Source organism: Epinephelus lanceolatus, chromosome 1, assembly GCF_041903045.1.
Source record: "Epinephelus lanceolatus isolate andai-2023 chromosome 1, ASM4190304v1, whole genome shotgun sequence".
NCBI lineage: Eukaryota > Metazoa > Chordata > Actinopteri > Perciformes > Serranidae > Epinephelus > Epinephelus lanceolatus.
Window position 1 is genome coordinate 25,219,272 of NC_135734.1, and position 26,984 is coordinate 25,246,255.

Consider the following 26,984-nt stretch of genomic DNA (forward strand, 5'->3'; position numbering starts at 1 on the left):
AGCGTGAGACTGTTTACAAGGAAGCATTGATACAGATGTTTTAATATACTTTTGTAGTTGTTAACAAACCATCCCCACGCTACGTTTTTGGATTCCTAATTCACTGTGGAGACTCGCGAGAAAAGTTTTCCTTACTAATTCAAGGTAACACAAGGTGACTGAGTAATACACAAATTATTATTTTGTGGGTGAAGTATTGCTTTAACACCTCGACTCTCCTTTCGTCACATTTACTCCTGCACCCGACCATGCAATCATGACATACATTACATCATTTGTGTTTGGGCTTTTAGTGATCACTGTAAATAGTACGATAACGAAAAAGATGAAACCTTGAAGTGTCACTTTATGTTAACTGGAATCTTGCTTATTTAATATTTTCAAGAAGTTGAGTGGGTGCGTAATGTCATGCATATGAATTGATATTAAATATCACAATACTGTCAATTAATAAAGGCATATACTCAATAAACAAGAAGAGAATGTATTAATAACTATACATATTTGACTGTATATTGTTATTCTGATGAGAAAAAAAAACAAAAAAAAACTTACCAAGTCTGTTAAAAGACATATTCATTAAATAGGTACACACGTGTCTCTAAACCAAGAAAGTCATTACTATAACCTGCTCTGTTAAAAAAACAAAAGCACAATTTTGGCAATTTTCAGTTGAAATGTATAACTCACTATAGCTCACATTAAGGTCTCACACTTACCGGTTTCCCATCCTGACCAGGTTTTCCTGGTTCTCCTGCTGTTCCCTGAAATGACAACCACAGATTGTTTTTTATTAAACATGTTATAGATTTTCACCATGTCTTTAGTATAGTGGCAGTAAGATCAAAATCAGATTATCTCACTTTAGCAGTCTGTGATTATTACAATATTTACCAGCCGTAACCACGTCCCGATGGCTGGTATTGTTTTCACCTTGTCAGTCTGTGTGTGTGTGTGTGTGTGTGTGTGTGTGTGTGTGTCATCATGGCAAAGCATGGTCATGGTGACAGCAACTGTAGCAGGACCTACTGCCAAAGTGGTTCTGTGTACTTTGTCAGGCATTTATGTGCCTTTCTGTCTGCCTGTGGACAGATTTTGTGTCGGCTGTGAGTCGGCCCCTATTGTTTACTTAAAGGAGCCGGCACACAGCCAAATAATTCATGACTGACATCATTACAAAGATGGGTGTGGTTCATGCAAGGGGTCGGAGTTAGGGGGTTAGGATGTAGGGAAGAGGCCATTGGCCACCGCACTTTGTGTCCCTGGCCTACATTCATTTTAAGTCTAGTTCCAGTAGATTACCTGCAAGCCATCACGTCCTTTTTCTCCAGCCTGTCCTCGGTCTCCTTTATCACCTCGACTTCCCACAAAACCCTGTAAGACACATTAAAAAATCTCATTTACATATAGAAACATATGATAGTGCATGATATCACATACAACATGTGAGTTTCAATTATTACTATCATGTGTAAATCTTACCCGTTCTCCTTGAGGTCCCGGTGGTCCTGCAGCACCAGGCTCTCCCTTTGGTCCTGCAAGTCCTGGAGGGCCTCTGACCCCAGGCGAACCAACCAGCACTGAGTCAGCAGATGCTCCCTACAGTAAATACGCATAGAAATACATCCTATGTACTGTGTATCTTATATTTACAAAATATGGAATCTCTGTAGTTTCACTGCATCAACACCATGGATGAGAAGGAGTTTACCTTTTGACCTGGTGGGCCAGGTGCTCCTGATAGACCAATTTTTCCCTGAAAAACAGAGGAAATTCTCAGTTCAGCGTGAAAGTGTTTCCATAAACATGAATTTCTTCCAACTAACTTGATATGGAGTACCAAAATCAGTGTGACACTTACAGCATCTCCTTTGTCACCTTTCTCTCCTCTCTCCCCCTGAAATACAGATATACGCGATATTAGCATAATCATGTTCAATGATCTCATGAAAGGTTTGTCCACCCAACTCTCATCTCACCTTATCTCCAGGTCTTCCAGCCTCCCCTAGTTCCCCAGCTCGCCCAGGAACTCCCGGTATTCCTGGTTTGCCCGGCTCTCCAGCGGGCCCTGGTGGTCCTTCTGGCCCTCGCTCTCCAATGGCTCTACCTGGAGGTCCAGGTGCTCCTGAGAGTCCTCTCTCCCCTTGATCCCCTTTAGCTCCTCTGTCTCCTGGAAGGCCACGGGAACCCTGGTGCACAACAGGAATTGGAGAGAGAGAAACAAATCTAAATTTTGAATTATGTTGATTAGACATTTTAATAAACATCGAAATGTAGTGCACCATCTGGACTTGCTATGATCTTACTAGGGGTCTTCATCAAGATTTTCTATTTTCACTGTAAGCCTCCAAGATGCCCTTAGTCATACTTACATCTGCACCAGATGGTCCTCTCGGTCCAGTTTCACCTCTGTCCCCTTTGTCACCTTTTATGTCCCTCTGCACTGGAGGACTCAGTGGTATGTCCTTCCTGTCCACAACCACCTTCAGATCAGACATCTGTGTGGAGGGAGGGAAAAGGAAATGGTTAGCAAGAGCTTCAGAACTTTCAGCCACAGTCGCCTTTCTGTGAAGAGCTTGAGACATCAGTTAAAGACCAGTCATTTAGATTTCATTTCAGCAGCTGGAGGATTGCTTGTAATCAGCGTCTTCTTTCACATGCTCCACATGAGCCCAGAAAAAAGCAAACTACAATTGTCATTTACAAATGTATTCACACTAAAGCTCTGACACATATGATTTTACTATGAGAGACTGATCTGCAGGAATACTAAATGAGGTTCGCAAACTCCTCCGCCACGTCAGAGCAACATATTTCCTAAGAGGTGACAAATCAGTCATAAACCTATGTCAGTCATCGGTTGACGTCTATGACATCAATCCCCACATGCTGCTGTGTGTTTTAACTACTTGCTGTCCTACTTTATCATACCCATAAAAAACCAAGAGCCAATCCCATATTTGACCATGGCGACTCTGTAAACCCGCTTTTACTACACTGAAGACATTTTTATTTTCAAACCAATTGACAACAGCCGAACATGAGTTATAAATAAATCTGCAAGCTGTAAATGACATGATGACATTTGCAAGAACAAATGGACAAATGAAAACACTGTGCACTGGTCCCAGGACATTTTTCATTGGCAAGAACATTATGCTGAAATATTCAGCCATATATCCGTAATAGATACATGAGAAGTAACTGAGATTAAGGTGGTTCAAAATTCATAGAAAAAAATCCAGTTAAGATGGTCTTACTGTTCTTATGGGAGTCTATAGTTTGCAAAATGTATTTTTAGATTAACTCATATTAATTTTCACTTCTAAAAAATGACTAATTAAGTATCTGACAACTAACAAGGACCATATAGGTATTTTTTAAAAATGTACTACACCGACATATGTTTGTGGGTCTGTAGATTATTACGTTAAGGTGCATTGATGAAAAGAGTGACAATCAAAGTTGTCAATCCAAAACAAATTTGTTCTTTGAAGTAGAGCTGGCATGATAACAGATTTTCTCTACACAATTAGCATGGCCAAGAGTTCATGATAATGATATTATGCTGATAGCTATATAGACATCCTATCAGTTAAATTCATCTTTAACTTGGTTTATATGCGTTTTGTCTTTTTTTTTTGTCAAATGAATAAGATTAAAAATACAAATGTAGGCAGCTTGAGAAGGAGTCAGTAACCATAACTATATAGAAGCGTAAAAAAAGAGCAGTTACACTTGTATGGATAGTGTAACGGCAACCAGATGGCGTTGGGGAAAAGAAACAAATCGAGAAGTGAAGGAAACTTAAATGATTTGAGAGGTGCTGGATTATTTATATGATATTATCAGATGTGTATTATCAACATAATGTCAATCTCATTTTCGGGGCATCGGTGGCTTAGTGGTAGAGCAGGCGCCGCATGTACAAGGCTGTTGCCGCAGTGGCCTGGGTTCGACTCCAGCCTGTGGCCCTTTGCTGCATGTCTCTCCCTCTCTCTCTCTCTCTCCCCCTTTCACACGTCACTGTCCTATCAATTAAAGGCAAAAAATGCCTATAAAAATATCTTTAAAAACAAAACAAAAACATAATATCAATCTCATTTTCAAAGGTCCAGTATGTAGGTGCATCTATTGCCTAAAATGGCATATAATATTCATAATGGGGTTTTTATCAGTTAATAATCACCTGAAAATAAGAAAAGTCACGTTTTTGTTACCCTGGAATTAGACGTTTATATCTACATAGTGAGCAGGTCCTCCATGGAGTCCGCCATGTTGTTTTTACAGCAGCCCAAATGGACTTGCCATTTGTGTTTTCACGTCGGCACCATAGTTCTCCTACACACTTGGCACTCAGTAGAGGCTTCAGTTCTGCAAACTTACGGCTAGATGCCACTAAATCCTACACACTGGACCTTTAAATGTCACTTATCATCAGTACTATTGCAGTACCCCACCTTCTCATCAGTGCTCTTTATCAATGCCTACAAACATTTCCATCTCAAAAGGAACCATCAGGCTCAAACCTCATCATGTTCAAATCCAATGTAAAACTGTATATATGCATTTAAACATACAGTATTGCATTAAATGACATAAAATAGTGAAGACTAGAAACAGTTCTACACTTTTAAAGACTCAAGAAACAGAAATATGATAGAATATTTTATTATAAATTATGGTAGTGTGCAGTCTACATACCTGAATGCCAAAGCTGGCCAGAGCCTTCTGTACATCCTGGTATGAGAAACACACAAACATCATTAAATAGAAATAAACAGCAAGTCAGAGCTGAGTCATGGCAGATGATGTGCTGATGTCTTACCACCGCTGTCCCAGGTTTGCCTGGCATCCCATCCTCTCCTGGGTCTCCCTGCCAATAAAAAAAGTTATTACAGTGTCAACAGAAAACACATGAAACCTCACCCACGTCACATTTTCAATACAACAGAAATTAAAGTTTAACTTACAGCATCACCTTTGAGGCCAGGCGGACCTCTATCCCCCTGGAAGAAAGAAAGTTAGAAGGTCAAAAAACACGACTAAGTTCATTACTAATCTAAAGCAAACTGAGATCAACGCAGACAACCACGACTTACTCTGGCTCCCACAGCTCCAGGGATCCCAGGTACACCCTGAAGGACAGAGCAAGGACAATGATAAAAACATCAACAGATAAGACTGTGGGAGGGCTGAAGTGGCACACAGGGACAGATAGATAAAGCACATGCTGCTACATGTAGGAGAGATGCTGCTGGGGACAACATGACCACACAAGAACTATAAGCTCGATGTTTCTAGCTGATGTTTCTGTAAAATGACCTTGTCTGTGATAGTATGCAAAAAGAAACAATATTATAAAAACATAATTAAATGCAGAGGACTTTTTTTGAGTTATAATTATTTTATCTTCCATTAATGCACATTAGCCCTTAGAGGTCCATATCATTCCTAGCACACTGCGCTTCAGGAGAAGCAGTGATGTGTGTGTTCACTTCAATATGAATTTAAAGAATGTAATTAAAAGTAATGTCAAAGTCATGCATTCTCACAGGGGTTCCTGGAGGCCCCTGCGGGCCTGGGATTGGTGCTGCTTCAGCTCCTTTCACATACACCACCTGGGAGGCAGGGACAGTGTATAGATTAGTAAAGATAACAACCTATCATTCCCACTTACAATATTTTTCAAAGGTGTCTACATGTATCCCACCTGTCCAGGAGGACCAATGCTGCCAGGTACTCCAGGAGCCCCAGCAGGTCCAGTGGGTCCCGCAGACCCAGGAAGGCCCCGGTCCCCTTTCTGCCCGTCACGGCCCTGGCAAACACATGCGATTACACAACTGAGGCTGCACTTGCACAGTCTTTTTTCCTTAAGAAGGTTCCTAACCAAGTGAAATCACCCACAAGTATCTAAGTGGCAACCATGATAAAAGCTGGTAGAATTCTCTAGAAGCTATGGAAAGGTGCTTCAATGCTTCCTTTCTTATCTCCTCTAGCAAAGGATACACAGCAGCAGCATTTAAAGCAATGCATCATTTGGCCCTTTACAAAAACACATAAATCTGATAATAATCTTCATACAATCACACTTTTTGGGGATTCATGTCAATAAATACGAGTGGACAGGAGGGTGAGCGTGAGCAACAGCTCTCAGTGTGACAGTCATTTGGTTTACTTTTGTGACTGGTAGTCTATATACTTCCTTTACTTCAGTTGCTATCATGGGGTAATTTTTTTTACCAGGTCGTCTACGTTTATATAGCTGCGTGAAAACACATGGGCAGAGTATCTAAGAGGTGCTTTTAGTAGTCCATCTCGGGAACACTGTAATTTCACTACGGCAGACCCATGTCAGTAACATCAGCTGTCACATTATTACGCAGCCTAGTGCAGCAATTTTCAAAGTAGGAGCCCACGGGAGCCGCCAGGGGCACCAGTAAATTGGAGGGAAGATGAGGAGGAATGCTAAAAAAATAAAGGTTTGAAAAATAAACCTAAAAATTTTCTTTGCACATTGAAATGTCATTATTATTGCATAATAAAAGTAACTAAACATATCAAAAAGTTGTTGTTTTTACATTTCCCATTGTACTGTCAATGGGTTTTTAAAGACATCATGCAAAAGGGGGCCCTGGCCATGAGCTAATGTTATCTGGGGACCTCGGCATGAAAAAGTCTGTTGGAGTGCAGTTGTATTCTCTTAGCAACATGGTTGTCTTTTCCTTGGTCCTTATGAATTCTCCTTCACACACACAAAGACAAGTATTTACGAAAAGACAGAGAACGTATTTATGTGACTTTTCGGCTGCAGCCTGAGACTCTCTCCACACAGGGTTACTTCCTCCTGCGCTATAGTGGAGGCTGAACTATAAAATCAAAGCAGGTGGCCGCTGCCACCCCTCCACTGATGTTCTAGAGATAATTAATATGAATTTGCACATGAAAACAGCAGTCTGACATTTGGTGCCCCTCTGGATTCCTCTCAGAAGTGGCTCCCTCTTAAAGGCTAGGCTTGATCATTAGAGGCTAGTGAATTTATATAGCGGCTTCTCAGAAGCTCATTGATTCAGCAGTGAGTGAGAGTGTGATGGTAATGTCAATGTCAGGGCAAACTACAGTTGATAAATACACACTTGAGTGGGAAAGTGATGAGAAGAAAAGAAAGGAGTAAAGCTGATGTGTAATACAATAAAGTCAAGGATCGATACAGGAAGGAGGGGGTGAGACGGGGCAGGCTGACAGGACAGGATGCAGCGGACAAACAAAATGACGACAAAGCACAGAGAGATAATGATAGAAAGGAGATTAGGCAAAACTGACATCTCTTCCCGCTGCTCCTGATTCTCCTTTGTCGCCCTGCAGATTAAAGACAGCAGAGGAGGATTCAAAAAGAAACACAGACATAATAGGCACAATCTTTATGAACAAATTTCTAAAAAAAAGACACTAGCCCTACCCAGCTAAAGTATTCTTTGATTTCATTTTTAGTCATTTTCGTTTGGCATTACATGAGGTGTGTCCTGTAGTATTAAAAGCACTGCAAACAGTTCAAAACAATGGGCACAAATATGCAGTACTTAATCAAAGATACCAAACTTTAACAGACCATTTTACATGACAACATTCATGAGAGGATTTGTGGGGAAAAAAAAAAAAGATTTGTCACATGAAATGTTGTTAGTCACCTTAAAGGTATACTGTGCAGGATTGTTTATATATGAGCTCAACAGTGAAAGTAAAAGCCAGCCTCAGATTCATTCTTATTTGGCGTTTTGCCATGCTATATTTGCATTTTTTGGCGCTGTCTCTCTTGGATGCCTGCTGCTTACAGCCTGAAACCTGGTCGCTACCTTTTTATAAAGCCCCGATCTCACCTGAGGTCTGTGGGGATACACGCCCATAAACTTCCTGGACACAGAAAATAAGAACACACAGGCAGAGGGCAGAATCTCTGCAAATAAATTCACTGCCAAACACTTGTAGTGGGTCATAAGTGATAATTGAAAGGGTCTGAGTCTATACATTGTATATGAAAATCCTGCACAGTATATCTTAAGCTTGTGTTTATTGACTATAATCCCGAAACCCTACTTGACTAAACCTCGCCCTGCCTGTGCTAGATGATCATATAAACTGATAAACAGCCACAGACCTTTCTCCCATCTTCACCTGGCACACCATCCTCCCCCTGTAGGTCAAAAGAAAATGCATCACAGTCTCTAACAAACAAGCAAACTGAATAATGGCCACCCTACTGCAGGAGCACTCTGATAATTCAGTGCCGCTGCCTCGGAGACTCACTTAGAGACAGCCATTATGCGGCAGACCCCGGAATAAATGTCCCTACTGCTTTATTGTCAAGGCCGTTACCAATTAGACAATGATAGAGAGACATGCTGAGAGAAAAAAAACAAGCACTGCTGAAGAAGATTAATATTTTGACTGTTCACAATAAATTTTAAAAGTATGTCAAGTCACTAAATGAATGTGCAACGTGTCATACTACAGTTTGTCAGGGAGAGTGGATGTTACATTCAAGATGCTGAAGTATATCGGCTAAGATAAGTTTTAGTGAGCAGTTACCATTTTGCCAGGAACACCGGGTTTTCCATCTTCACCTGCTTTACCCTGAAATATAACAACAACAATGATGACATAATTAAGTAAACGTGGTCCAAAGCAGACTTTGATGTATCTAAACAAAAGAACAGATGAGAGTGACAGAGAGATATGTAAGCAGCAAAGTAAAAGTTTGTGTGTGGGTGTATGTGTGTGTACTCACAGGTATCCCTGTATTGCCTGGAGGCCCAACAGGTCCTGGTGGGCCCTGCTCCCCTCTAAGTCCTGGTAAACCCTGATGAATCAAACCAACGCACATCACAGTGAGTCCTTTAATCTCACTTTTATTCAGACTAAATGCCTGCTAAGCTGAAAGTGATTTAGATTTGGTCACATTTTAGACTGAATTGAGGGGACGTAAGGAGAGTTAAAGAAAAGGTTTAACATGTATAATTTAGTAGTTTAAAAGCTGAGGGAGCACGAGCACCTGCCCCTTTGCCCCTCACTGTTGAAAGTGTCCTTTTCTCAAGTGTTTTTGTGAAGGCTTGCCTGTAGTCCGTAGCCATTAGACCATTTAACAATTAACAATAATTAAGCTATGAATAAAATGACCTTGCTGCTGTCAGACAGTTTACATCACATAATGTCATCCGTGACATTCTCTCCATTGCGACATGTGACGCCACACCTGCCACTCAGCGGCGATGTTTAGATGGTGAGTTTCGTTTGTGTGATTGATTTTCACATTACATTTATAGTATTAACATTACAAAGCATCACCTTCGAACTGTGCATCAGTTACGCAACAAAGGTTAAGTAGTGATCCTGACTGCTGGTTCTTACTGCGGTCAAGTGAGCCTTCGTTTGAGAACAACCTCTGTAGCTAGCCACTGCTTGGATTTGATGTTTGTTTCAGTACGGGTGCTTGGAGCAGTGAGCATGAGGAAAGATCCATATTTCAGCCTTAGCTTCTAACATTTGATATACCAAGTAAAACAACATGATATTGCACATTATATGAAATCCAATACAATAAAGTATCCTAAAAAATAAATACTGTACTTTCTTCAGAATCACGTTTACCTTCAGAATCATTATCATGGTCAATATTACATAATGGTCTCCTGTGAAACTGGACTGGCCTGGAGACATCTTTCCCTACAGTTGGCTTATGCAACTGAATACAAGAGTGAAGACTGAATTTCAAACTCTCCACAGTGCCCTCTGCAGCATGTGCACATAAAGTACACGTGTGATTGCAATTCAGGGGCAGAGGTGAGAGTACTGAAAATGTGTCTGATAAATAATTTAGATGATATGATCAAAATAAAACTGTTAACACACTTAGTACATGAATACAAAACTCACCACTACAGAGGGCATAACACAAACATATCAGCACTTGTTTTCATGATTACTGATAACTAATGCAATCATGTATTTTTCAACTACAACTACACAGCAAAACAATGAACTCACATCTCTTCCAGGATCCCCCTGTTTCCCAGGATCACCCTGCAACACAAAGAAAAAATAAATACAGTGAATCAGCTGCACACATTTATCACGCAGACATACAAAGTGTTTTATAATCAGGGGAAAAGATAAACTGAAGTACCCTCTGTCCAGGTGGTCCGGCAGCACCTGGTTTACCATCCAGACCAGGACGTCCATCTAACCCAGATGTTCCTCTTTCTCCCTGATGACACAGATGTTTATGGTTAGAAAACCACCTTTACATCACAGCCTAACACAGTTTAAGTGACTCAAAGGCTGTTTTGTAACATTACGCTGCTATTACTGCTTTTATTTATTTGCTTTATTCTAACTACACTGAGAGAAGCCTTGCAAAATTTCATTGTACCTGAGCTTAATGACAATAAAGATCATTCATTCATTCAATTCAATTTTGGCCATGAAGCTTTCTGCCACACACTCTGCACTTCATCCCACTGGGAATCTACCATGTGGGAAACAGAATCCGCTGGAACCAAGGACAGCGAGACCTGTCAGTTCATTCATTGTTTTAATATTGATGAAACGACATGGGTCGGCTGAGTAGGTGAGATCGTGAGGACCAGCCACACTGACTGATTTCAAACCTTCTCTCCAGGCGCTCCTCTTTCCCCTGCGTCACCCTGGAAATATCAGAGGTTAAAGTGATGTCAGTGTTTGTGAAGCAAATGAGCAAGTCAGTCAGGTATTTACAGATATGTTGACGTAAAAATGGAAGTGGAGAGGCAGTGAAAGCAAACTCACTCTTGTGCCTGCAGGTCCCCGTTGTCCCTCAGGACCCTTTATAGACAGCAGGGAAAGAACATGAAGTCACAAAGGATCATCAGTCGTGTATACCAGACCAACAGAGCGAGGGGTCGGCACACATACAGATGGATATACTGTGCAGGAGCTTATCAGATGCTCACAGAAGCATTTAGAAATTGCATGGATGAGGCAAACTCACTCGCAGGCCTGCAGTTCCGGGAGTCCCTGCTTCGCCTTTCTGACCTTTGCCTCCGTGCTCTCCTGGGTCGCCAGCATCACCCTGGAGAGCGCAATGATGGAACATTTTCAGCGAATCATGACATGTTATTTAGTTTTTCCACAGTGTGACTGCAATAGTAGCTGCAGTAAGACTGGACTGAGGTAGATACTCATTGCAACTCATAAGCTCTTTAGAGATACAGTACAAACCTTCTCTCCTCTGTCTCCTCTCAGCTGGCCTGTGATGTCAGACTGTTGAAGAGAGCAATCATTTAGCATCAAAACTGGGCTGCACTGAGTTGTGAGAAGTAATTCAATGATAAGAAGATGCTGGAGACGACAGTGTTACTAAGATTAAAGTGGTTTATCAATTATTACTTTGTTTTTTAAAGAAATTGTTAGAGTGCAACATGCTCACCACTTTTCCTGGTGGTCCTGGAGGCCCTTGAGGTCCCTTTAAGAAGAGGGTGAAATATGTGACTCCACATAGTAGATATAAAGATATATAAGCACTTTGTAAAAAGTAAGCAGGTGACAAACCACTTCTCCTTGCTCTCCTCTCGGTCCTGTGGGTCCAGGGCTGCCCTGTGATTGAACACAGATCAATAAAGATGCTGAGCAGCTGACCTTTTTCACTGTTTCTTCTCTCAAGGCTTCAGTGGAAAAGCACAAGAGCATATTGAAAAGCTGTCTGTGCAATGATACATAAATGTGTGCCTCACATTTCGCCCGTGCTCTCCTGGGTCTCCCATGTCTCCTTTCTCTCCTGCTCGTCCTGGCTGACCGGGTAGTCCCTGAGGTGGGGGGCAATTAAAAATGTCTGTTAACTGAACCGTCCATTGATGGCTGCTGTAAAGTTTTAGAATCCTGAATCTAAAATTTGTCAAAGACACTTTGTCCTACCCTTAGTCCTCTTTCTCCCGCCTTCCCTGGAAGCCCAGACTCCCCCTGACGAAAAGAAGAAAAGAGGAAATTTGCAGTGACATCATGTAGGTACATACTCATCTTTCAAAAATAAACACACAGTTTTTATACAAAGAGTGGACATTAAGATGTTGGCATCAATAAGAAGAAGAGGTCATACTCACAGGTGTGCCTTCGTCACCCTTCTCTCCTCTCTCTCCCTACGAAAAAAACATACAAATACAATTAATTTCAACACCAACAGAGTAGAGGGCCAGAACAGAGAACAAAAGAAACTGTGAGAAAATTGTCATGCACACAAAGAGTGTTTGTTTTTACCTCTAAAATGGCATCATCAGAAAGAGATGCATGTTGGAAGGAACAGAAGGAAGCTTAACAGGTGGTCTGATCTTTGATTACAGCACTGAGAGCAACGTGCGCTAACAATAACTGCTTGATTATGTTTTTGCGATAGTGCAATGTCTTTCTTCACTGTCTAAAAAAAAAAACACCAAAAGAAAGGCTGGATAACAACTTCCTACTGTGTTTAGAGAATGCTAACAACAAGACACAGAAAGAGAGGAAGCGAGTAGTTACAGTCGAAGAGTCAGTTGTGTTATTTTTCACAGTTAAGTTTGGGATGTAGCCAGACCCTATACACCACTCTCACCGCTTTCCCAGGAAGGCCAGGCTTTCCTGGGAGTCCTGGCCGCCCATTCTCTCCCCTCTCTCCTGGGTCACCTGCATCTCCCTAAGGAACAGTTAAGAGTTCAATAATCAAATAATCCAAAATAAACAGATACACTGATGAAAAAAAACTCAGCAGGCCTCTCACCTTGGCACCCGGCCTTCCACTGATACCAGGCTGTCCCTGAGGGAAGAGCACATGTTTTATGTATTTTTGGTTTGAGTGGTTTTGGGGCATGACTTACACTGACAGGTGGCACAAGGGAATGCTTCATGAATAATGGATGCTATTGTCAGGAATAAATCATAGCAAACATTAGGATTGGGCCATTTGTTGTTCTGATAAAGACGATGACTCCGGTGTGAACTCACTCTCTCTCCCGGCTCTCCTTTAGATCCGGCAGCCGACCCTCCTAACCCTGGAAGACCCTTTAAAAAAGACAAAGCACGAGATGTCATTGAGACAGATGCCAAACTGTAAGTGTACCGCACAGACAAACAATGCCATATTTTCCAGAGCACTGTCGTCCCCTGGTTGCTTACTCTCTCTCCTCTCTGTCCTGGCTCTCCTTTTTCTCCCCTTGGACCCTCGGGACCAGTCTGGCCTCGGTCCCCCTTTGGGAAACCCATCAGAGTAAAGGAACAGTGAGCTCTGTCAAAATTATTTTTTTTTTTTTACAAGAACAGAATTTGATGGCTTACCTGCTCCCCTTTCTTCCCGGGAAAACCTGGAGTCTGCATGATTTGAATAATACATTAAGGCCTTGTCATCACAGACAGACTGTCACTGACATTAAATGCATATCCAAAATGAAAGGATGGATAAATTATTATATGTCAGGCTTTCTTTCTTATCTGATAACTTACACTTCTGCCGGGCTCCCCGCGTGCACCTTCATTTCCCTGGGAACAGACAGGTGCGCTTGTTCTTTCATCTTTGCTTGGAAATTCATTACATCAGATTATGAAACGTTCAGTGATGGAATCACGTTCCTATTGACCCGCTGCTTCTTGTATGATTACACTTAATTTAATCAGTCTCACCTTTTCTCCTGGCGTTCCAGCGGGCCCTGGTAAACCCTGATGACAAATGAAAAGACTCATTCATGAGACTCTATACATTCTTAACAATCAGAGCATGCAGCAAATATGGAAGAAAAAGGCAAGCTGATGTCATTAGCCAATACTACATGGCAGTCAGTCACTCACTCTCAACCCTGGTGTTCCTGCGAGGCCCGGCTTCCCAGGGTCGCCCTGTGAGACAACATTATTCAGATGACAGCACTCAATTCCACTGAAAGAAAAAGATGTCAATCGTGAAACTAATGTAAATTAAGAACTAAACCAACAATGTTGTACTCACTCTTTCCCCGGTTTCACCAGCCGGTCCTCTCTCCCCCTGCAAAGACACACGTCCAGATTCACTATTTTTTGCAAATGTGCCTGTTCTGTGACTTTTCTCACTAGAGTCCTGTTAAAAGACTTTCCTTTGATTGTCTGACTTAAGCCAGGCCCAGACTACATGAGTTTTAAAATCCTATCAGCATTTGAAATTGGGTTGCATCATGCACATAAGGACAAACTTCACAAAATATTCAATCTCAAACATGCACACACCAAAAGATTTGAGAATAATGGCGCATCACACACTACAGGATATCATTCAGATTGTTGTGAGAGGGAGCCACACAAGTGATCTCATGGGGAAGCAGATGTAAACAAAACAGGGACAAACATAATGCAATGCTTTGCAGTGACAAAAACACAAAAGCAGAAGGCTTATCGAGTCTCGGAAAATGTTTGGGACACAGTCAACCCAGGTTGTTGTATCTTCAGTGAGAGCTGGAGGTGAGATTTTAACTGTCAGTTTTAATATCTATCAACAGTAGTATTAGCTAACATTGGTCTCAAGAGCTGGAATGATTACCATTGATTAGCAACACAATCAGCTGCTCTGTACAGGTGTAATCACCCAGATTTTAAATCCTAAATATCAAACATGTTTGAAATTATCGGGGCGGCACTGATTAACCTGCGAGCAGTTTGGGAAGTTTACGATTGGAACCTTAAACCTCTCACATTAACAGATAATCGGGGCTGAAAATTGGTACCAACAAAGGTCCCAGACTGATTTCTACTCCATTTGCTGGAAAAGGTGAACTGGGGATAAATCTGCCCAAAACTCCTGTAGTCTGAGTCCAGCCTTACTCGATAAAACCTGCATCTTATCGAAAAGGGTGACTGATCTTGGTGCCAGGGGCGTATGGTAGTTGGGATGGGCCCCAGTGCACATAATTATGTCGGGCCCTCATGCCAGATTTTGCTTCGAAACAGCTACCGTATATTTTATAGTATCAACACATGATCAAATACAGACTTCATGTTAGACAACATCAACACATATTACCAATCATCACTGAAAATGACAAAAGTACCAAATAAAAACATTAAGAAATGATTAAGTGGATTTAAAAAAAAAAAGTTCATTCATAGTTTATATTGTTTATGTAAAATTAATATATAATTTTGTGACTAACTTTACTGCCTATTTTACAAATGAAAAAAGACATATTGACAGAGATGGGTTTGCCTTATTGAGGGCATATATAGCAGATAACAGCATTAGTATTTTAACGTACTCTTCTTTGAACACAGGCGTATGTTTGAGGTGGCAAGTTGAGGCACTCGTAATGGCCCATTCTCTGCTCTAGAGAGAGCAGGCCCTCCAACCACTGTCTCTATGGGCCACCCTATCCCATGGGCCCCAGTGCAACTGCACTGCCAGCACTGTCTATATTTACACCCCTGCTTGAGCACACAATGTAACTTTTAAAGTGATCATACTGTACATTTGCTACAGTTACTTGGGATGGTTTGCTGCCAGCATTGAAAAGCCTCTGAACTTGCACAGGCTCATCCCTCACAGACAGATCAGACGTACATCTCATCCAAAAAAAAAAAAAAAAAAAAAAGACCTTGGAATTGACATTAAAGCTGCCTTAAAATGCAGGTATAAACAAGCTCTTTGCAGCATATCTTTTATTGGATTGCAGGAAAACGACCACCTGCTGTGTCCCCACCCTGTTCTAAGTAACACTTCTTAACTTGAACTTTTCAGACCTTCGTGAACTTCATGAGACACATGTCTGGCCTAGAAAGATTGTTAATATTATCATCCCACTGTGACCTTTTGACTTTGTTGAATTTCATGTGCTCTTCCTCGTGGTAAAATGTACTAAACCTGGTGCCATATCTGTGAATATAGACCACAGTAATTTAGTTGATTAAAAACCCACACTTGCACCACACAGACTCTCACAGTCATACAAACACAGACGTGCACATACTTGACTCTGATCACGTGACTCACCCTGTCTCCCTGCGATCCAGGCTCACCTGGCTGTCCTCGGTCACCCTATCAGAACAGAGAGAGTGACAGAGATCATTCCTCCATTAACAGCTTACAAAGGAAGTGATTTTCCTCACCTTTATCTTACCTTGCTACCAATTTCTCCTGGAGGCCCACGGGCACCCTGAAAGACAAGAGCAAAATGATTAATCATAAATATATTAGTTCCAACAAAGAGATGATGTTTAAATCCTGTTTATGTGTGTGTTTGTCTGTTAGTTTGCAGGAAGTAGCAAGAGAGACTTGAGTAGAAGTACTTTTAAATGTGATAGCGCCACTGTGTGGTTATTTGTAAAGCACCTTATACCTTTGCTCACACTTCCTAAATTGTGAGTAACAGAAGAATAATTATTTTTTCTCTGCCTGACTTTTTTTAGGTTTTAGGATTGCACAGGCGCAGCAGAGGTATGTTCTGTCAGTGCCTTCTAGTATTTACTGTATTTATATGATGTGCAAAAACCAGATTTGACATCGGCCATCTGAAATTTCTGTGTGTTCACCTTACCCTGTCCCCAGGCTCTCCTTGCCTGCCTGGAGGTCCAGGTGCCCCATCACCAACATCACCCTGAAAAACAAACACAAGCCTTTACACTGGGATACACACAAACATGCTCACATGCTCACAAACTGAATCAGTCTGCAGCTACCTTGTCTCCTTTACTGCCTTGTGGTCCTGCTAGCCCTCTAGGACCCATAGCCCCTGGAGGTCCTGGAATACCCTGATAATAAAAATGCAATTAGTAAATGCAAAATACACCCTTCATTTGCAGACAGAGTTCATCTGCAAACTAAACATGTCAGCACATTGGCAGTGATTGACAGCGCTTACTGGGGAGCCCTTGTCACCCTTCACGGCCACCCCGCTGCCTACTCCTGGAGGTCCCTGTCAGCAAAGAGAGATAAAAGCTGAGAATCATTATGTTCGCGTGCTCCGTGAGATATTTCTGCTGTGAGAGGGCAAGCTGGTGATGGTGTGACTCACCCTGTCTCCTGGGCTGCCCTTTTCTCCCTGCAGAAAGAGAGACAGAGAGGATGCTGAACACTGTTGTTGGGAAACATTCTCGTGCGATAACCCAGGACACTGATGTGCTTTATAGCTTCATGCATAGACACTCTTAATAACAGGTTTATGCCCAAACATCCCATCTCTCTGCTACTCCTTATAGTATCTTAACATTATGGCCATCTGATGACAACACAGCACTAGGACAAAAACTAAACTATTGACATAAAAGGAGTAACTGGTCATTCTTTCTGGTCCACAGAAAACCAGTGTTTTCATTACTGAGAAATTAAAAACTGTTGTTTTAATGTAGTGCTAGTTTACAGAGTTTAACAATCAATACAAGACTAAAAGTTTAAGCAGTGTAACTCATATGATTTTCCAGATATGCACTACAAATTCCATCTGTCTCAACTATCAAATATGAAAAATGGGTTTTGGAAAGTATAGAAAGGGTGAAGTTTGTGTGCAGTTCTCAAATTTGCAAGGAGAAATATCCTTGAGATTGCCATCAAAACCCTGAGCTATAAAATAAAATCATATAATATAAATACCTCTAAAATCTCACCCTTCCTGGCACATAAGCAAAGCTTGTGCCGCCACTGAAGAAATACTACGTGGCTCAATGCTACCACCATGTGCACGAGTCTGACAACAGCAGTTTCATCTTGGAGCAGTGCTTTGAGCCAAAGAACTCCACTGAGAATTCACTGAGGTCTCTAAAATGCCTCAAGAAAACTGAGGAAAGTTTTTTATAGTATGTGGAAATCTAAATAAGAGAATCCATCAAGGAAACAGGTTTAAATAAAACATTTCACAACTGCATCTGTTATTAAAATAATGTGAATAGGGTGGAATTGATAACATAATTAACATAACAAAATTAAAGGTGACAGATGACAATTTTTTATTGGCTGAATGAAAACAACAACAGAATTTCAATGTCTATAAAAAGCATTCTTGTAAATGTCATGTCTGGAAGCAGGTCAGCAAAACAGCCCAACTTTTTAAGATGCCAAAGCAAGTTTGTATAGCAAATAATTTGAAATTCTGTTTCGATTATGTATCATTACAGTAGTGAACTGAACACACTCATGTTTACCAACACAGCTGGTCCCTATGTCAACCCAAAAGTACAGAAAGGATGACAGCAGCAAATGACTGAACATTGGTAAGTCCAGCTTTAAAAGGACAGAAAGATGCTAATGGCAGTTTTAAAGACAGCTTGTGTTTTGATTGCGAGTTCTGATTTGTGCAACATCAGAGGGTGGGTGAACTTGATTGAGTGCTCTCTGTTACAGGCCCACATTTAGGTTAGAAGAAAACATTTTTCTTGCATGCCTCTGGTGAACAAAGAATCCAAAATCGGATAAAATTCCCCATAAATTGAAGTCATAGGGGTCCGCATATAACCATATCAAAACTATATCAAAACTTGTACAGTATAATCCATGTCTCATTTATCCAGTCATATGCTCTTTACTAAAAACCCTTCTTATTCAAAACTGAGCTGAACACCTGAGCTTCTGGTCTACCACTGCCTCAATTGGTAGTTTGTGTTAGTGTGTGACTTTGGTGTTTTAAAGGGTTAATCTGGCTTTACCAGAGTCACACAATAACAGGCAGATAAGCAGCTCACATGTTCAATACAGTTTTGCTGTTTTAAATGACCTATGACTTTAGTTCATCAAGAATTCTATCTGTTTTTGGAGCCTTCATTCACTGTGGAGGTGAGCAAGAAAAACAAGTTTAATCCTTTAAGAGCTCATAGTACACTGAAGTTACTGTCTACTGGGGGAAACGCAGAGAAGCAGAAAGGGAGACTAACCTTGATGGAGAGTCCTGGTGTTCCTGGAATACCTGGGCGGCCATCCTGACCAGATATCCCTGGAACCCCAGAGGCACCTTTGGCCCCATCGCTGCCTGGCCGACCTGGAGTACCCTTAGTATGGAACACAAACACTGGTTGGTAAACAGAAATCACTTTTTCCATCCAAAAATCTAGACAGCTACACCCGACCTTTCTACTGCAGCTGGACATCACATTACAGATGAGAGTGTGGAGGGTTTGTTTAAGTAACGCCCGTTGAGGATAAATGTGGTCACACAGAGCAAGTTTAAGATTGTGGTCAAAGTCACAGCTTGTTTCTTACTGGTATTCCCGGGAGGCCTGGCTCTCCTTTCCTCCCCGGAAGACCCCCTCCTGATACAGAGCCCGGTTCACCCTGAAGCATCAGCAGAGCAGTGTGAACAGACGGACACACTTCACACATTGCTTTGTTCAAACTGGCACAAAAAAAAAATACAAACACGTGTAATGTCGGTTAGGAAAAAGGTTAGAAATGGTCACTCAGCTCACCCTTTCACCTTGACTGCCCTTTGGTCCTTGTGCCCCTGGCACACCTGATTCACCCTAATACAATAAAACAACAGTTAGTAGGCACTGTACCTCATATTCAAATATCCACCTAACAACTCAGGAGAACAAGAGTTACTCACTGGATCTCCCCTGATACCGGGCAGGCCCTGTGGACCCTGAAGACACAAACACAACATCATTTTATTACCTCTGTGCTAATATGACAACATCAACACATCCACTGTGTCCATGGGCTCTAGTCCCTTTCACAGACTGTATATGAAGAGGGACTGCATGGGAGCTCCCCAAAAGTGAAGCCAAAACATCTTGATCACCCCTGGTGGCTGGCTGCAGTTATGGTCATGAACCCTGTCCCCTCCATGTGACCAGATGGGACCAGATGTTCGTTTTCATATTAAGTTTGGGTTTGATTAATTATTTGATGCTATAGAAAGGGGGTGTGACATCATGATTGACCGCTGTGTTTCACTCGTGATCGGGTCGGACAGGTGTATGGGTGGGAACTCGACACCGCCAGAGATCACTACTACACAGACTCTGACTCCAGATGACATCACCAGCTCAAGATGGCAGTGCCTCTATCTGGGATATTTTGGCTTCATTTTTGTACAGTGGGAGGAAGTGAATACACATTGTCCTTATTCATCGTTGTCTGTGGTCCCTCTACTCACCGGGACCCCTGCATTTCCAGGGGAACCTGGTCGTCCCGGCAACCCTGGACTTCCATCAATGCCAGGAAAACCCTGAACATAAAACAAACTGCCTTTTATTTCAGTCCTCATGAGGGACGCTTTTATAGTTTTGGCGTGGCTTCGGCTGAACTCACTCTCTCCCCCTTTTCTCCTTTCACCCCCCCTGGGCGCTCAATAGGGATAGTCTGGCCTGGTGGACCTGGGCGTCCTTCAGGTCCTCTGGGGCCTTCCCTCCCAGGCAGACCATCACGACCCTATATCACACACACACACACACACACACACACACACACACACACACACATGAACAGCACATTAGTATGTATGATGCATAACTTAAATCCGTACATTGCTGTCAATAGGTCAGTGTTCATGAATGACTCACAGGCTCTCCTTTGCGTCCATCTGAACCATCTCTGCCTCTCTCACCCTGTGGGGTCAAACAAAAAACAGCTGAAAATACAAATTACAAGGACAGCGGGGAAAAAAAGGTAGTAACTTTCTGCACTGTACCTTCTCTCCACGTTCTCCCCTCTCACCCTAAAAGAAAGTGAAAAGAGTAAACTACAAATCATGCAGTATAACTTAAAGGATGTTTCTGGCACGTCGTTACTATCATAGGTTTAAAGGTTTCAATACAGCATGAAAGTGGAGTTAGAGGACTTACCCGAGGGCACTGAGCGGGACACGCCTCTGGACCTGGACCTACCTAAACAAAAAGAGGACAGTAACATTAGACTCAGATGTAAGGATAGACCGATACATCGGCTGGACGATATATCAGGCCGATATTTGAGTTTTTTACTTGTATCTGCATCGGCCGATACGCATGTGGGTTCGCGGATTTATTTTTCCCTGGCATGATTTACAGACAGGCATCCACGGGCAGCTCTGTGTTGCCGGAAGACCCTGCAGAGCACATGCAGCGAATCCTACTGTGTATAGTAGTTGTTGTTTTATTTATGCTTCAGCTTAAATATTTGTTTATTTTATAAAGACATTACTGGAAGATTTAAGAGCACTGAACTCTTTTTTTTATTTGAATGTATAATAATAATAATAATAATAATAATATTCTACCTGTTCTACCCCAACTTTCCATCTTGTTTTAGTATTTTTTACTGTTCAATAAATGTTTCTTATTTTAAACTTGAGACCTGTAATATTTGTTATCATTGTGTCATTTTTTTGATGTAAATTGAGGGAGCAAAAGCAGTATCGGCCCCAAATATCGGCTCAAGAAAATCGGCAGTCCATAATCGGTCATCGGCTAAGGGTGAAAATCGGTATCGGCATCGGCCCTAAAAAATCCATATCGGTCTATCCCTACTCAGATGAAAGAGAATTTTCAGTATTATCTCCTCCTTTACTACAGAACTTACATCCCATGCTATTTCCATTAAAAAAAAGCCACAAAATACCATAAACAACATTTGAGAGTGAGAGTCATAGTATTGTAAAATCACAACAATGGGAAAATGTGTTGTTTTACTCTTGGTCACTACTGTGTCAGCTGTACACAGATCACGGCAAGCTTGAAAACAAAACTATAAACAAAACATGCTTTTTTTCCAGGTTTCTTCTTACGTCTGGTATTCTGGCGATACCACAGAGCAAGTCTGCCAGACCGGTATGTGCAGAGTCCAACTGTGCTGCATCACGAGCATACAGGATGTTTTGGGTGCTGCCATCCGTCACTGCCCGACGCAGCTCCTCGGTATCCGCCTGGTCTATACCCACTGCTAACACTGTCACACCTGACAGAAAACACACACACACGGACACACAGCAACAGATGTGTCTAATGGAACAGAGGCATACAAGCATATGACATTTTTTTTATGTTTTTCAGCTTGTTTAAAGAGACAGTTCACCCCAAAATCAAAAATACATCCATTTCCTCTCTCCTGGGACGCTATTTATCCATCTAGATTGTTTTGGTGTGAGTTACAGAGTGTTGCAGAGTTGAAGCATGCATCTACTTATCAATGAGAGGCTCAAGCTTGTGACAGCGCAAGATGAACATCAATGGCGTCCTCCTCGGCTGAGCTATAACATTAGCTAGCTCAGAGGTGCTAGATGAGCTAGCAGTAGATGCACGCTTCCTTCTGTGTGGCAATATGATCGATAGGTGTAGTTCAGTAGAAATTTTAAGCACAAGCAGAGTGCCATTATATTGGAGAAGAGGCAGATTTCTCTACGGCCGATATCGCCAACACTCTGCAACTCACAACAAAACAATCTAGACTGATGAACAGCACTACAGGTAAGAGGAGAAATATGCATTCTTATTTTTGGGGTGAACTGTCCCTTTAAGTTACAGATTGGGGCATCTGTCACAGTGACTTAACAGGTTTAAGGAAAGTAAATCAATTTAAATACACTTTTGTGGATCAAATCTTGTAACAAATTGTCAGGATGAAACCACTATTCATCTGGTGGCTGCAGGTAGTTACATCCAACCAGGTTACAGCTCAAACCCTAAGTGTCATCCTACAGGCGACTGCATTGCGACTGCTTGTTTGTCTGCTCCAGCACACCTGAAGCCTTGAGACTGCTGGCTGCCAAAGTCAGGTTGTCAGCTGATTTTTTGTCAGCAATGATGATGACAGCACCGGGGACCCTTGGTCTCCGTCCCGCTGAGGGGGTCAGAAGATACTGCCTGGTGTATCTCACCGCCTCACCTGCAGAGGGAGACAGACAATGTCACAACTCCTAACACACACTTACCGAGCACTAAGTTCAAAAAATGACATGTATCAGTGAGAAGAAACTGACCAATGTTATTCCCGGGGCTTTCATCAAAGGGGGTGGACTGGATTTCTTGAAGAAGTGTGTCAGACCTGCCATGGCGATTAAGCAGGAACCATATTTTGGGTCTGTAACCGTATACAACAACTCCCATCTGAAACAGGTAGAAAATAATGAAAATGTTGTCAGTAGACGACTAAAAAGGACGATAGCAGCAGATTCAGGTTGCATTTCTCTACTTGAGACTTATTCATCAAGTTCAGTGCCTGTGAGTCACGGGGTCCGATACTGTTGAGCGACCGTGCTGCACTTGTGAGGAGTTCACGCAGAGGTCTTGCAAATCTAATCCGATCGGTCGATGCTGGCACCACAAACACCACGTCCAAACGCCCGCCCACACACACTGCAGACAGAGTTTGTGGGGTAAGTATGGTACCAAAAGATGTTTAAGGGTATGGGTATGAGTATATGAAAAGCCATGTGTCAGTGTGTTACCAGTGTGCTCATCTACAGAGGTCTCTGTTCCCAATCCACTGACAAAAGTGGGCTGAATGGTGAAGTGATAACGACGACCCAAACGCAGCCCAGTCACCTGGTAAGAGCTGGACGCAGCAGGGAGCGTAACAGACAAGCCTATACCAGTATCTGAGAAATGTGCATGGTTAAAATGATAGGACTGAAGAGCAGGCGTATAAAAGTTTCAACAAAATTAAAAACACACAACATATCTCACCTGTCTCGTCTCTCCAGCGCAGAATATATCCTGTGGCACCTGGTAGTGGAGTCCAGCCAAGCCGCACAGAATCCCGGGTAATCTCCGCCACTCGTAAAGTTGTGGCAGTTACTGTCGGAGGGGGGGTGTAGGCACCAGCTGTGTACACAGACGCAGTGAAGAATCATTAACATTTCATTTGACATTTCATCAAATATTTTTCTTGAAATATAAGAATTTTTACATGGTGCAATACTGAACTATTGGATGAAACAAAGTATTCACTTGCACATGAAGTTCAAAGGCCTCTCAGTGACTTTCAAGGTTTTACTTTGTGACTTAATACTGGCATGTTTCAGGGTAAGTCTTGATATACAAGATATTATTGAGGCCAACAATGCAATATGAAGTATGTTATATTTTCCTAATTTCAGCATTTGTGAACAAAATTGTTTTCAAAAATGTCAGGTACTGTTAAACTCATCCATTCCTTTAAAGGAACACTTCACCTTGCAAATTTAGCATTTGCTTATCAGTAACTCACGCCATGTCATGATGAATTTATTAAAAAAAACTTTGTTTTACTTGCCTGCCTCTAATAAACAAAGGATCCAAAAAAAAAAAAAAATCAAGAAAAGTCTTACAGAACTGAAGCCATAAGGGTCTATGTTTTAACAACAGCAAAACTACAACAAAAGATCCATTTGCAAACAGTATAATCCAAGTCTCACTATCCAATCATATGCTCAGTACTTGCCAAACAGTCAGCCTTTTACTACAGGGGATTGAGTGTAAAGTCAGACTTATCTCTGGTCTCGTCAAAGCCAGAGTCCAATCGACTATGAATACGGGAGCTGTTCAGTTGGTTTGTTTATGTTATTGTGTAACTTTGTTGAATCTGAACTAACTGTACAACAACACCAAAGTCATACAATAACAACCCTGTCGCAAAGGGCTGTCTGTTTGGGAAGAACTGAGCATAAGACTGGATAAATGAGACTGAAAGAATTTAACTTTAAGAATTTTCCCCATTTTTTGATTTTTTGTTCACTCAGGGCATGCAAGAAAAGTTTTCTCCAAAAATTCAATGTTAACACTAGTGAGTAATTGATAAACAAATGTTACTTTGGGGGCTTAAGTGTTCCTTTAAGAAGGCTTTTAAGGCTGCTTTCTCCTTTTGAGGATTATTAAATCTTTTCAGGAACCTTGAAATAATAACTGAATATGGAAAGACGGGACTCACGTGTAGTGACTCTGACAGACACAGGGGATCCCTCTCTGTTTTGAACTAAAGCCATGACCTGCACCTCATACTGAGCTCCGGGATCCAACTGCTCCAAATCCACTGCTGTCACATCTCCGCCCACCACCTGACTCCTCTCTTCACCACCTGCAGCGGCACACAATCGCAGTAGTGAGTAGTGTACAGTCAAACTTTAACTTGACATGCATATTTTAAGGGTTAAAATGATGCTTTTGTTATGACACTGAGATGTGAGACCTGTATGAAAAGATTTCATCACTAAAGTGAAATGGAACAACAAAAGATGTACCGTCTGTTCTCCTCCAAGACACCCGATACGCTGTTGCTCCTTGGACACCAACCCAAGTGACTCGGACAACCTCTCCACGGGCCTCCTGGACTTGCAGTGACGTCACAGTCCCTACCACAGTCTGATCTGACTCTGAAGGTTGGAACAGGAAACAATAAGTAAGTTATTTTATTTTATATTAACCCTCTTATAGCCAAGTTTCTCTGGACAACAGCAACATTGTGTATTTGACAAAACTCAGTGTGGTACCTGTCCTGATGTTCAGAGTGGTAGGACTTCCTTCTCGAGAGCCAATAAGTGAAGAAACTAACACAGCGTAGGCGTAATCTGACTGTAGTCCATCAATGGTGAAGGAATTGACGTTGGCAGCCACATTACGCGTTGTTTCAACTCCTTCACCAGCAAAACATGGCAAAGAGATGGAAATGTAGAAATTTGTGTCTTTCACCAACTAGACAGATGAGGATAGAAGAGACTGACAGCCAGATCGCTACCCACATCTAAACACCAAGCTGTCATTACTCTTTATATTACCCTGTTGTCAGTCGATGGATGTATCTTGTGTGTTTAAAATAATTAGTATTAGTATTAGTAAAATAATTAGTTCTAATCATTGCTTACCATCTTCACGACGCCAAGTGATCTTATAGCCAGTTGCCCTAGTGGAAGGTGACCATGCAATGCGTATCTTCTGAGATGTGACGTCAACGATGCGAAGGCCAGACACTGATCCACCGTGGGGATTAGTCCGACTGGACAGCGTGACCACCTCTCCAACGCGTTGATCAACCACAGATGCAACACCAATTACTATCGCCTCATCTGGCTGCAGGCCGTCTATGGTGAAGGATGTAGCCTCCGCCCCCAGAAGACGAGACTGCTCTGGATCTGCAAGGCACAACATGATGTCAAATCAGGCGATTAAAAAAAAACAGAAGAATATTAAGTTAAGATATAAAACTTCAAAGCCAGCTTCAAATACAGGGTTCAAAAGGATAAACTCCCAAACATGACAAGACAGAACACTTACTGTTGCCTTGTCTCCAAGTAACCCTGTAACCTGTCGACCCAGTAACACCTGCCCAGGCAATTCGAATTCTCCGACTGTTTGCGTTTGTCACTCTGAGGTTCGTCACTCTGCCAGGACCTTGCTCTGGAATGAAGGACATACAGGGACTCATGTGGCAAAATTCAATGTAAATCTTTGCAAGAATTCAAACCTGAGTATTTCACTTTAAGAGAAACTACAGGTACACAGAGAAAAGTTTGTACGCTACAAATTCCAACTAAGATATTAACAAATATGTAGACACGTACTGTATGTTGGGTAACTGCCTATATCTAGATACACCAGGTATACATACTATAGTACTAAACAGTATCTGTCAAGAGTGGTGTTGATAGTACAAGATAAATGAGAGACGTTGCTTACAACAGCTCTCTGGAACACTGGACAATATTTCTTCAGTCCAGTTCGAATCGTCCTGAGATTCCAACTGAACTGTTTAGATAGATGCTAAATAAGGTGATCCAATAAGATGTGTTTACATGCACCAAAACATTTAATCAGAATAGATTATTTCTGATTTAAGCACAATGGTTCAACCTGTTGTGCAGCGTCTAATCTGTCAGAAATTTAACAGAACAAGAAGTTTTTCTATTTCCAACCTTAATGAGAAAATTCAATTCATTCAATACATAAAGCGTAGAGAAAGACATGGTTCCACCCTTAAAGTAAGAGTAACCTAGGTTACAGTGACATACAGACGTTCCCAAACACCTCACATGCAGATTATCAGTCAATGTTATAATTTACAGATGTTCTCTAAACGTCTCATATGCAGACTACTG

General features: G+C 41.7%; 1 protein-coding gene across 6 annotated transcripts in view; it reads right to left on the reverse strand.

Annotated features, from left to right (window-relative positions):
- Positions 1 to 26,984, reverse strand: part of col7a1 (collagen, type VII, alpha 1) — a 90,710-nt gene that overhangs the window by 40,899 nt on the left and 22,827 nt on the right. For all 6 annotated transcript variants that reach the window (XM_078167991.1, XM_078167983.1, XM_078167987.1 and 3 more), the window contains 63 exons: positions 26,164 to 26,286; positions 25,755 to 26,021; positions 25,383 to 25,526; positions 25,134 to 25,265; positions 24,824 to 24,970; positions 23,602 to 23,739; positions 23,364 to 23,513; positions 23,135 to 23,271; positions 22,896 to 23,022; positions 22,658 to 22,801; positions 21,705 to 21,874; positions 20,785 to 20,826; positions 20,631 to 20,657; positions 20,503 to 20,547; positions 20,252 to 20,371; positions 20,097 to 20,168; positions 19,545 to 19,580; positions 19,405 to 19,458; positions 19,199 to 19,270; positions 18,874 to 18,987; positions 17,025 to 17,051; positions 16,872 to 16,925; positions 16,690 to 16,761; positions 16,548 to 16,607; positions 16,131 to 16,166; positions 16,004 to 16,048; positions 13,997 to 14,032; positions 13,843 to 13,887; positions 13,678 to 13,713; positions 13,501 to 13,536; positions 13,336 to 13,368; positions 13,177 to 13,248; positions 13,006 to 13,062; positions 12,782 to 12,817; positions 12,617 to 12,697; positions 12,132 to 12,167; positions 11,947 to 11,991; positions 11,766 to 11,837; positions 11,584 to 11,628; positions 11,462 to 11,497; positions 11,254 to 11,295; positions 11,024 to 11,104; positions 10,822 to 10,857; positions 10,665 to 10,700; positions 10,181 to 10,261; positions 10,042 to 10,077; positions 8,786 to 8,857; positions 8,587 to 8,631; positions 8,156 to 8,191; positions 7,324 to 7,359; positions 5,714 to 5,818; positions 5,556 to 5,621; positions 5,103 to 5,138; positions 4,974 to 5,009; positions 4,829 to 4,876; positions 4,705 to 4,740; positions 2,373 to 2,498; positions 1,980 to 2,189; positions 1,862 to 1,897; positions 1,712 to 1,756; positions 1,483 to 1,599; positions 1,303 to 1,374; positions 720 to 764 (listed from right to left, as the gene is read on the reverse strand). In XM_078167991.1, coding sequence (XP_078024117.1) covers positions 720 to 764; positions 1,303 to 1,374; positions 1,483 to 1,599; positions 1,712 to 1,756; positions 1,862 to 1,897; positions 1,980 to 2,189; positions 2,373 to 2,498; positions 4,705 to 4,740; positions 4,829 to 4,876; positions 4,974 to 5,009; positions 5,103 to 5,138; positions 5,556 to 5,621; positions 5,714 to 5,818; positions 7,324 to 7,359; positions 8,156 to 8,191; positions 8,587 to 8,631; positions 8,786 to 8,857; positions 10,042 to 10,077; positions 10,181 to 10,261; positions 10,665 to 10,700; positions 10,822 to 10,857; positions 11,024 to 11,104; positions 11,254 to 11,295; positions 11,462 to 11,497; positions 11,584 to 11,628; positions 11,766 to 11,837; positions 11,947 to 11,991; positions 12,132 to 12,167; positions 12,617 to 12,697; positions 12,782 to 12,817; positions 13,006 to 13,062; positions 13,177 to 13,248; positions 13,336 to 13,368; positions 13,501 to 13,536; positions 13,678 to 13,713; positions 13,843 to 13,887; positions 13,997 to 14,032; positions 16,004 to 16,048; positions 16,131 to 16,166; positions 16,548 to 16,607; positions 16,690 to 16,761; positions 16,872 to 16,925; positions 17,025 to 17,051; positions 18,874 to 18,987; positions 19,199 to 19,270; positions 19,405 to 19,458; positions 19,545 to 19,580; positions 20,097 to 20,168; positions 20,252 to 20,371; positions 20,503 to 20,547; positions 20,631 to 20,657; positions 20,785 to 20,826; positions 21,705 to 21,874; positions 22,658 to 22,801; positions 22,896 to 23,022; positions 23,135 to 23,271; positions 23,364 to 23,513; positions 23,602 to 23,739; positions 24,824 to 24,970; positions 25,134 to 25,265; positions 25,383 to 25,526; positions 25,755 to 26,021; positions 26,164 to 26,286 — 4,700 coding nt within the window. The remainder of the gene's footprint in view (positions 1 to 719; positions 765 to 1,302; positions 1,375 to 1,482; positions 1,600 to 1,711; positions 1,757 to 1,861; positions 1,898 to 1,979; positions 2,190 to 2,372; positions 2,499 to 4,704; positions 4,741 to 4,828; positions 4,877 to 4,973; positions 5,010 to 5,102; positions 5,139 to 5,555; positions 5,622 to 5,713; positions 5,819 to 7,323; positions 7,360 to 8,155; positions 8,192 to 8,586; positions 8,632 to 8,785; positions 8,858 to 10,041; positions 10,078 to 10,180; positions 10,262 to 10,664; positions 10,701 to 10,821; positions 10,858 to 11,023; positions 11,105 to 11,253; positions 11,296 to 11,461; positions 11,498 to 11,583; positions 11,629 to 11,765; positions 11,838 to 11,946; positions 11,992 to 12,131; positions 12,168 to 12,616; positions 12,698 to 12,781; positions 12,818 to 13,005; positions 13,063 to 13,176; positions 13,249 to 13,335; positions 13,369 to 13,500; positions 13,537 to 13,677; positions 13,714 to 13,842; positions 13,888 to 13,996; positions 14,033 to 16,003; positions 16,049 to 16,130; positions 16,167 to 16,547; positions 16,608 to 16,689; positions 16,762 to 16,871; positions 16,926 to 17,024; positions 17,052 to 18,873; positions 18,988 to 19,198; positions 19,271 to 19,404; positions 19,459 to 19,544; positions 19,581 to 20,096; positions 20,169 to 20,251; positions 20,372 to 20,502; positions 20,548 to 20,630; positions 20,658 to 20,784; positions 20,827 to 21,704; positions 21,875 to 22,657; positions 22,802 to 22,895; positions 23,023 to 23,134; positions 23,272 to 23,363; positions 23,514 to 23,601; positions 23,740 to 24,823; positions 24,971 to 25,133; positions 25,266 to 25,382; positions 25,527 to 25,754; positions 26,022 to 26,163; positions 26,287 to 26,984) is intronic.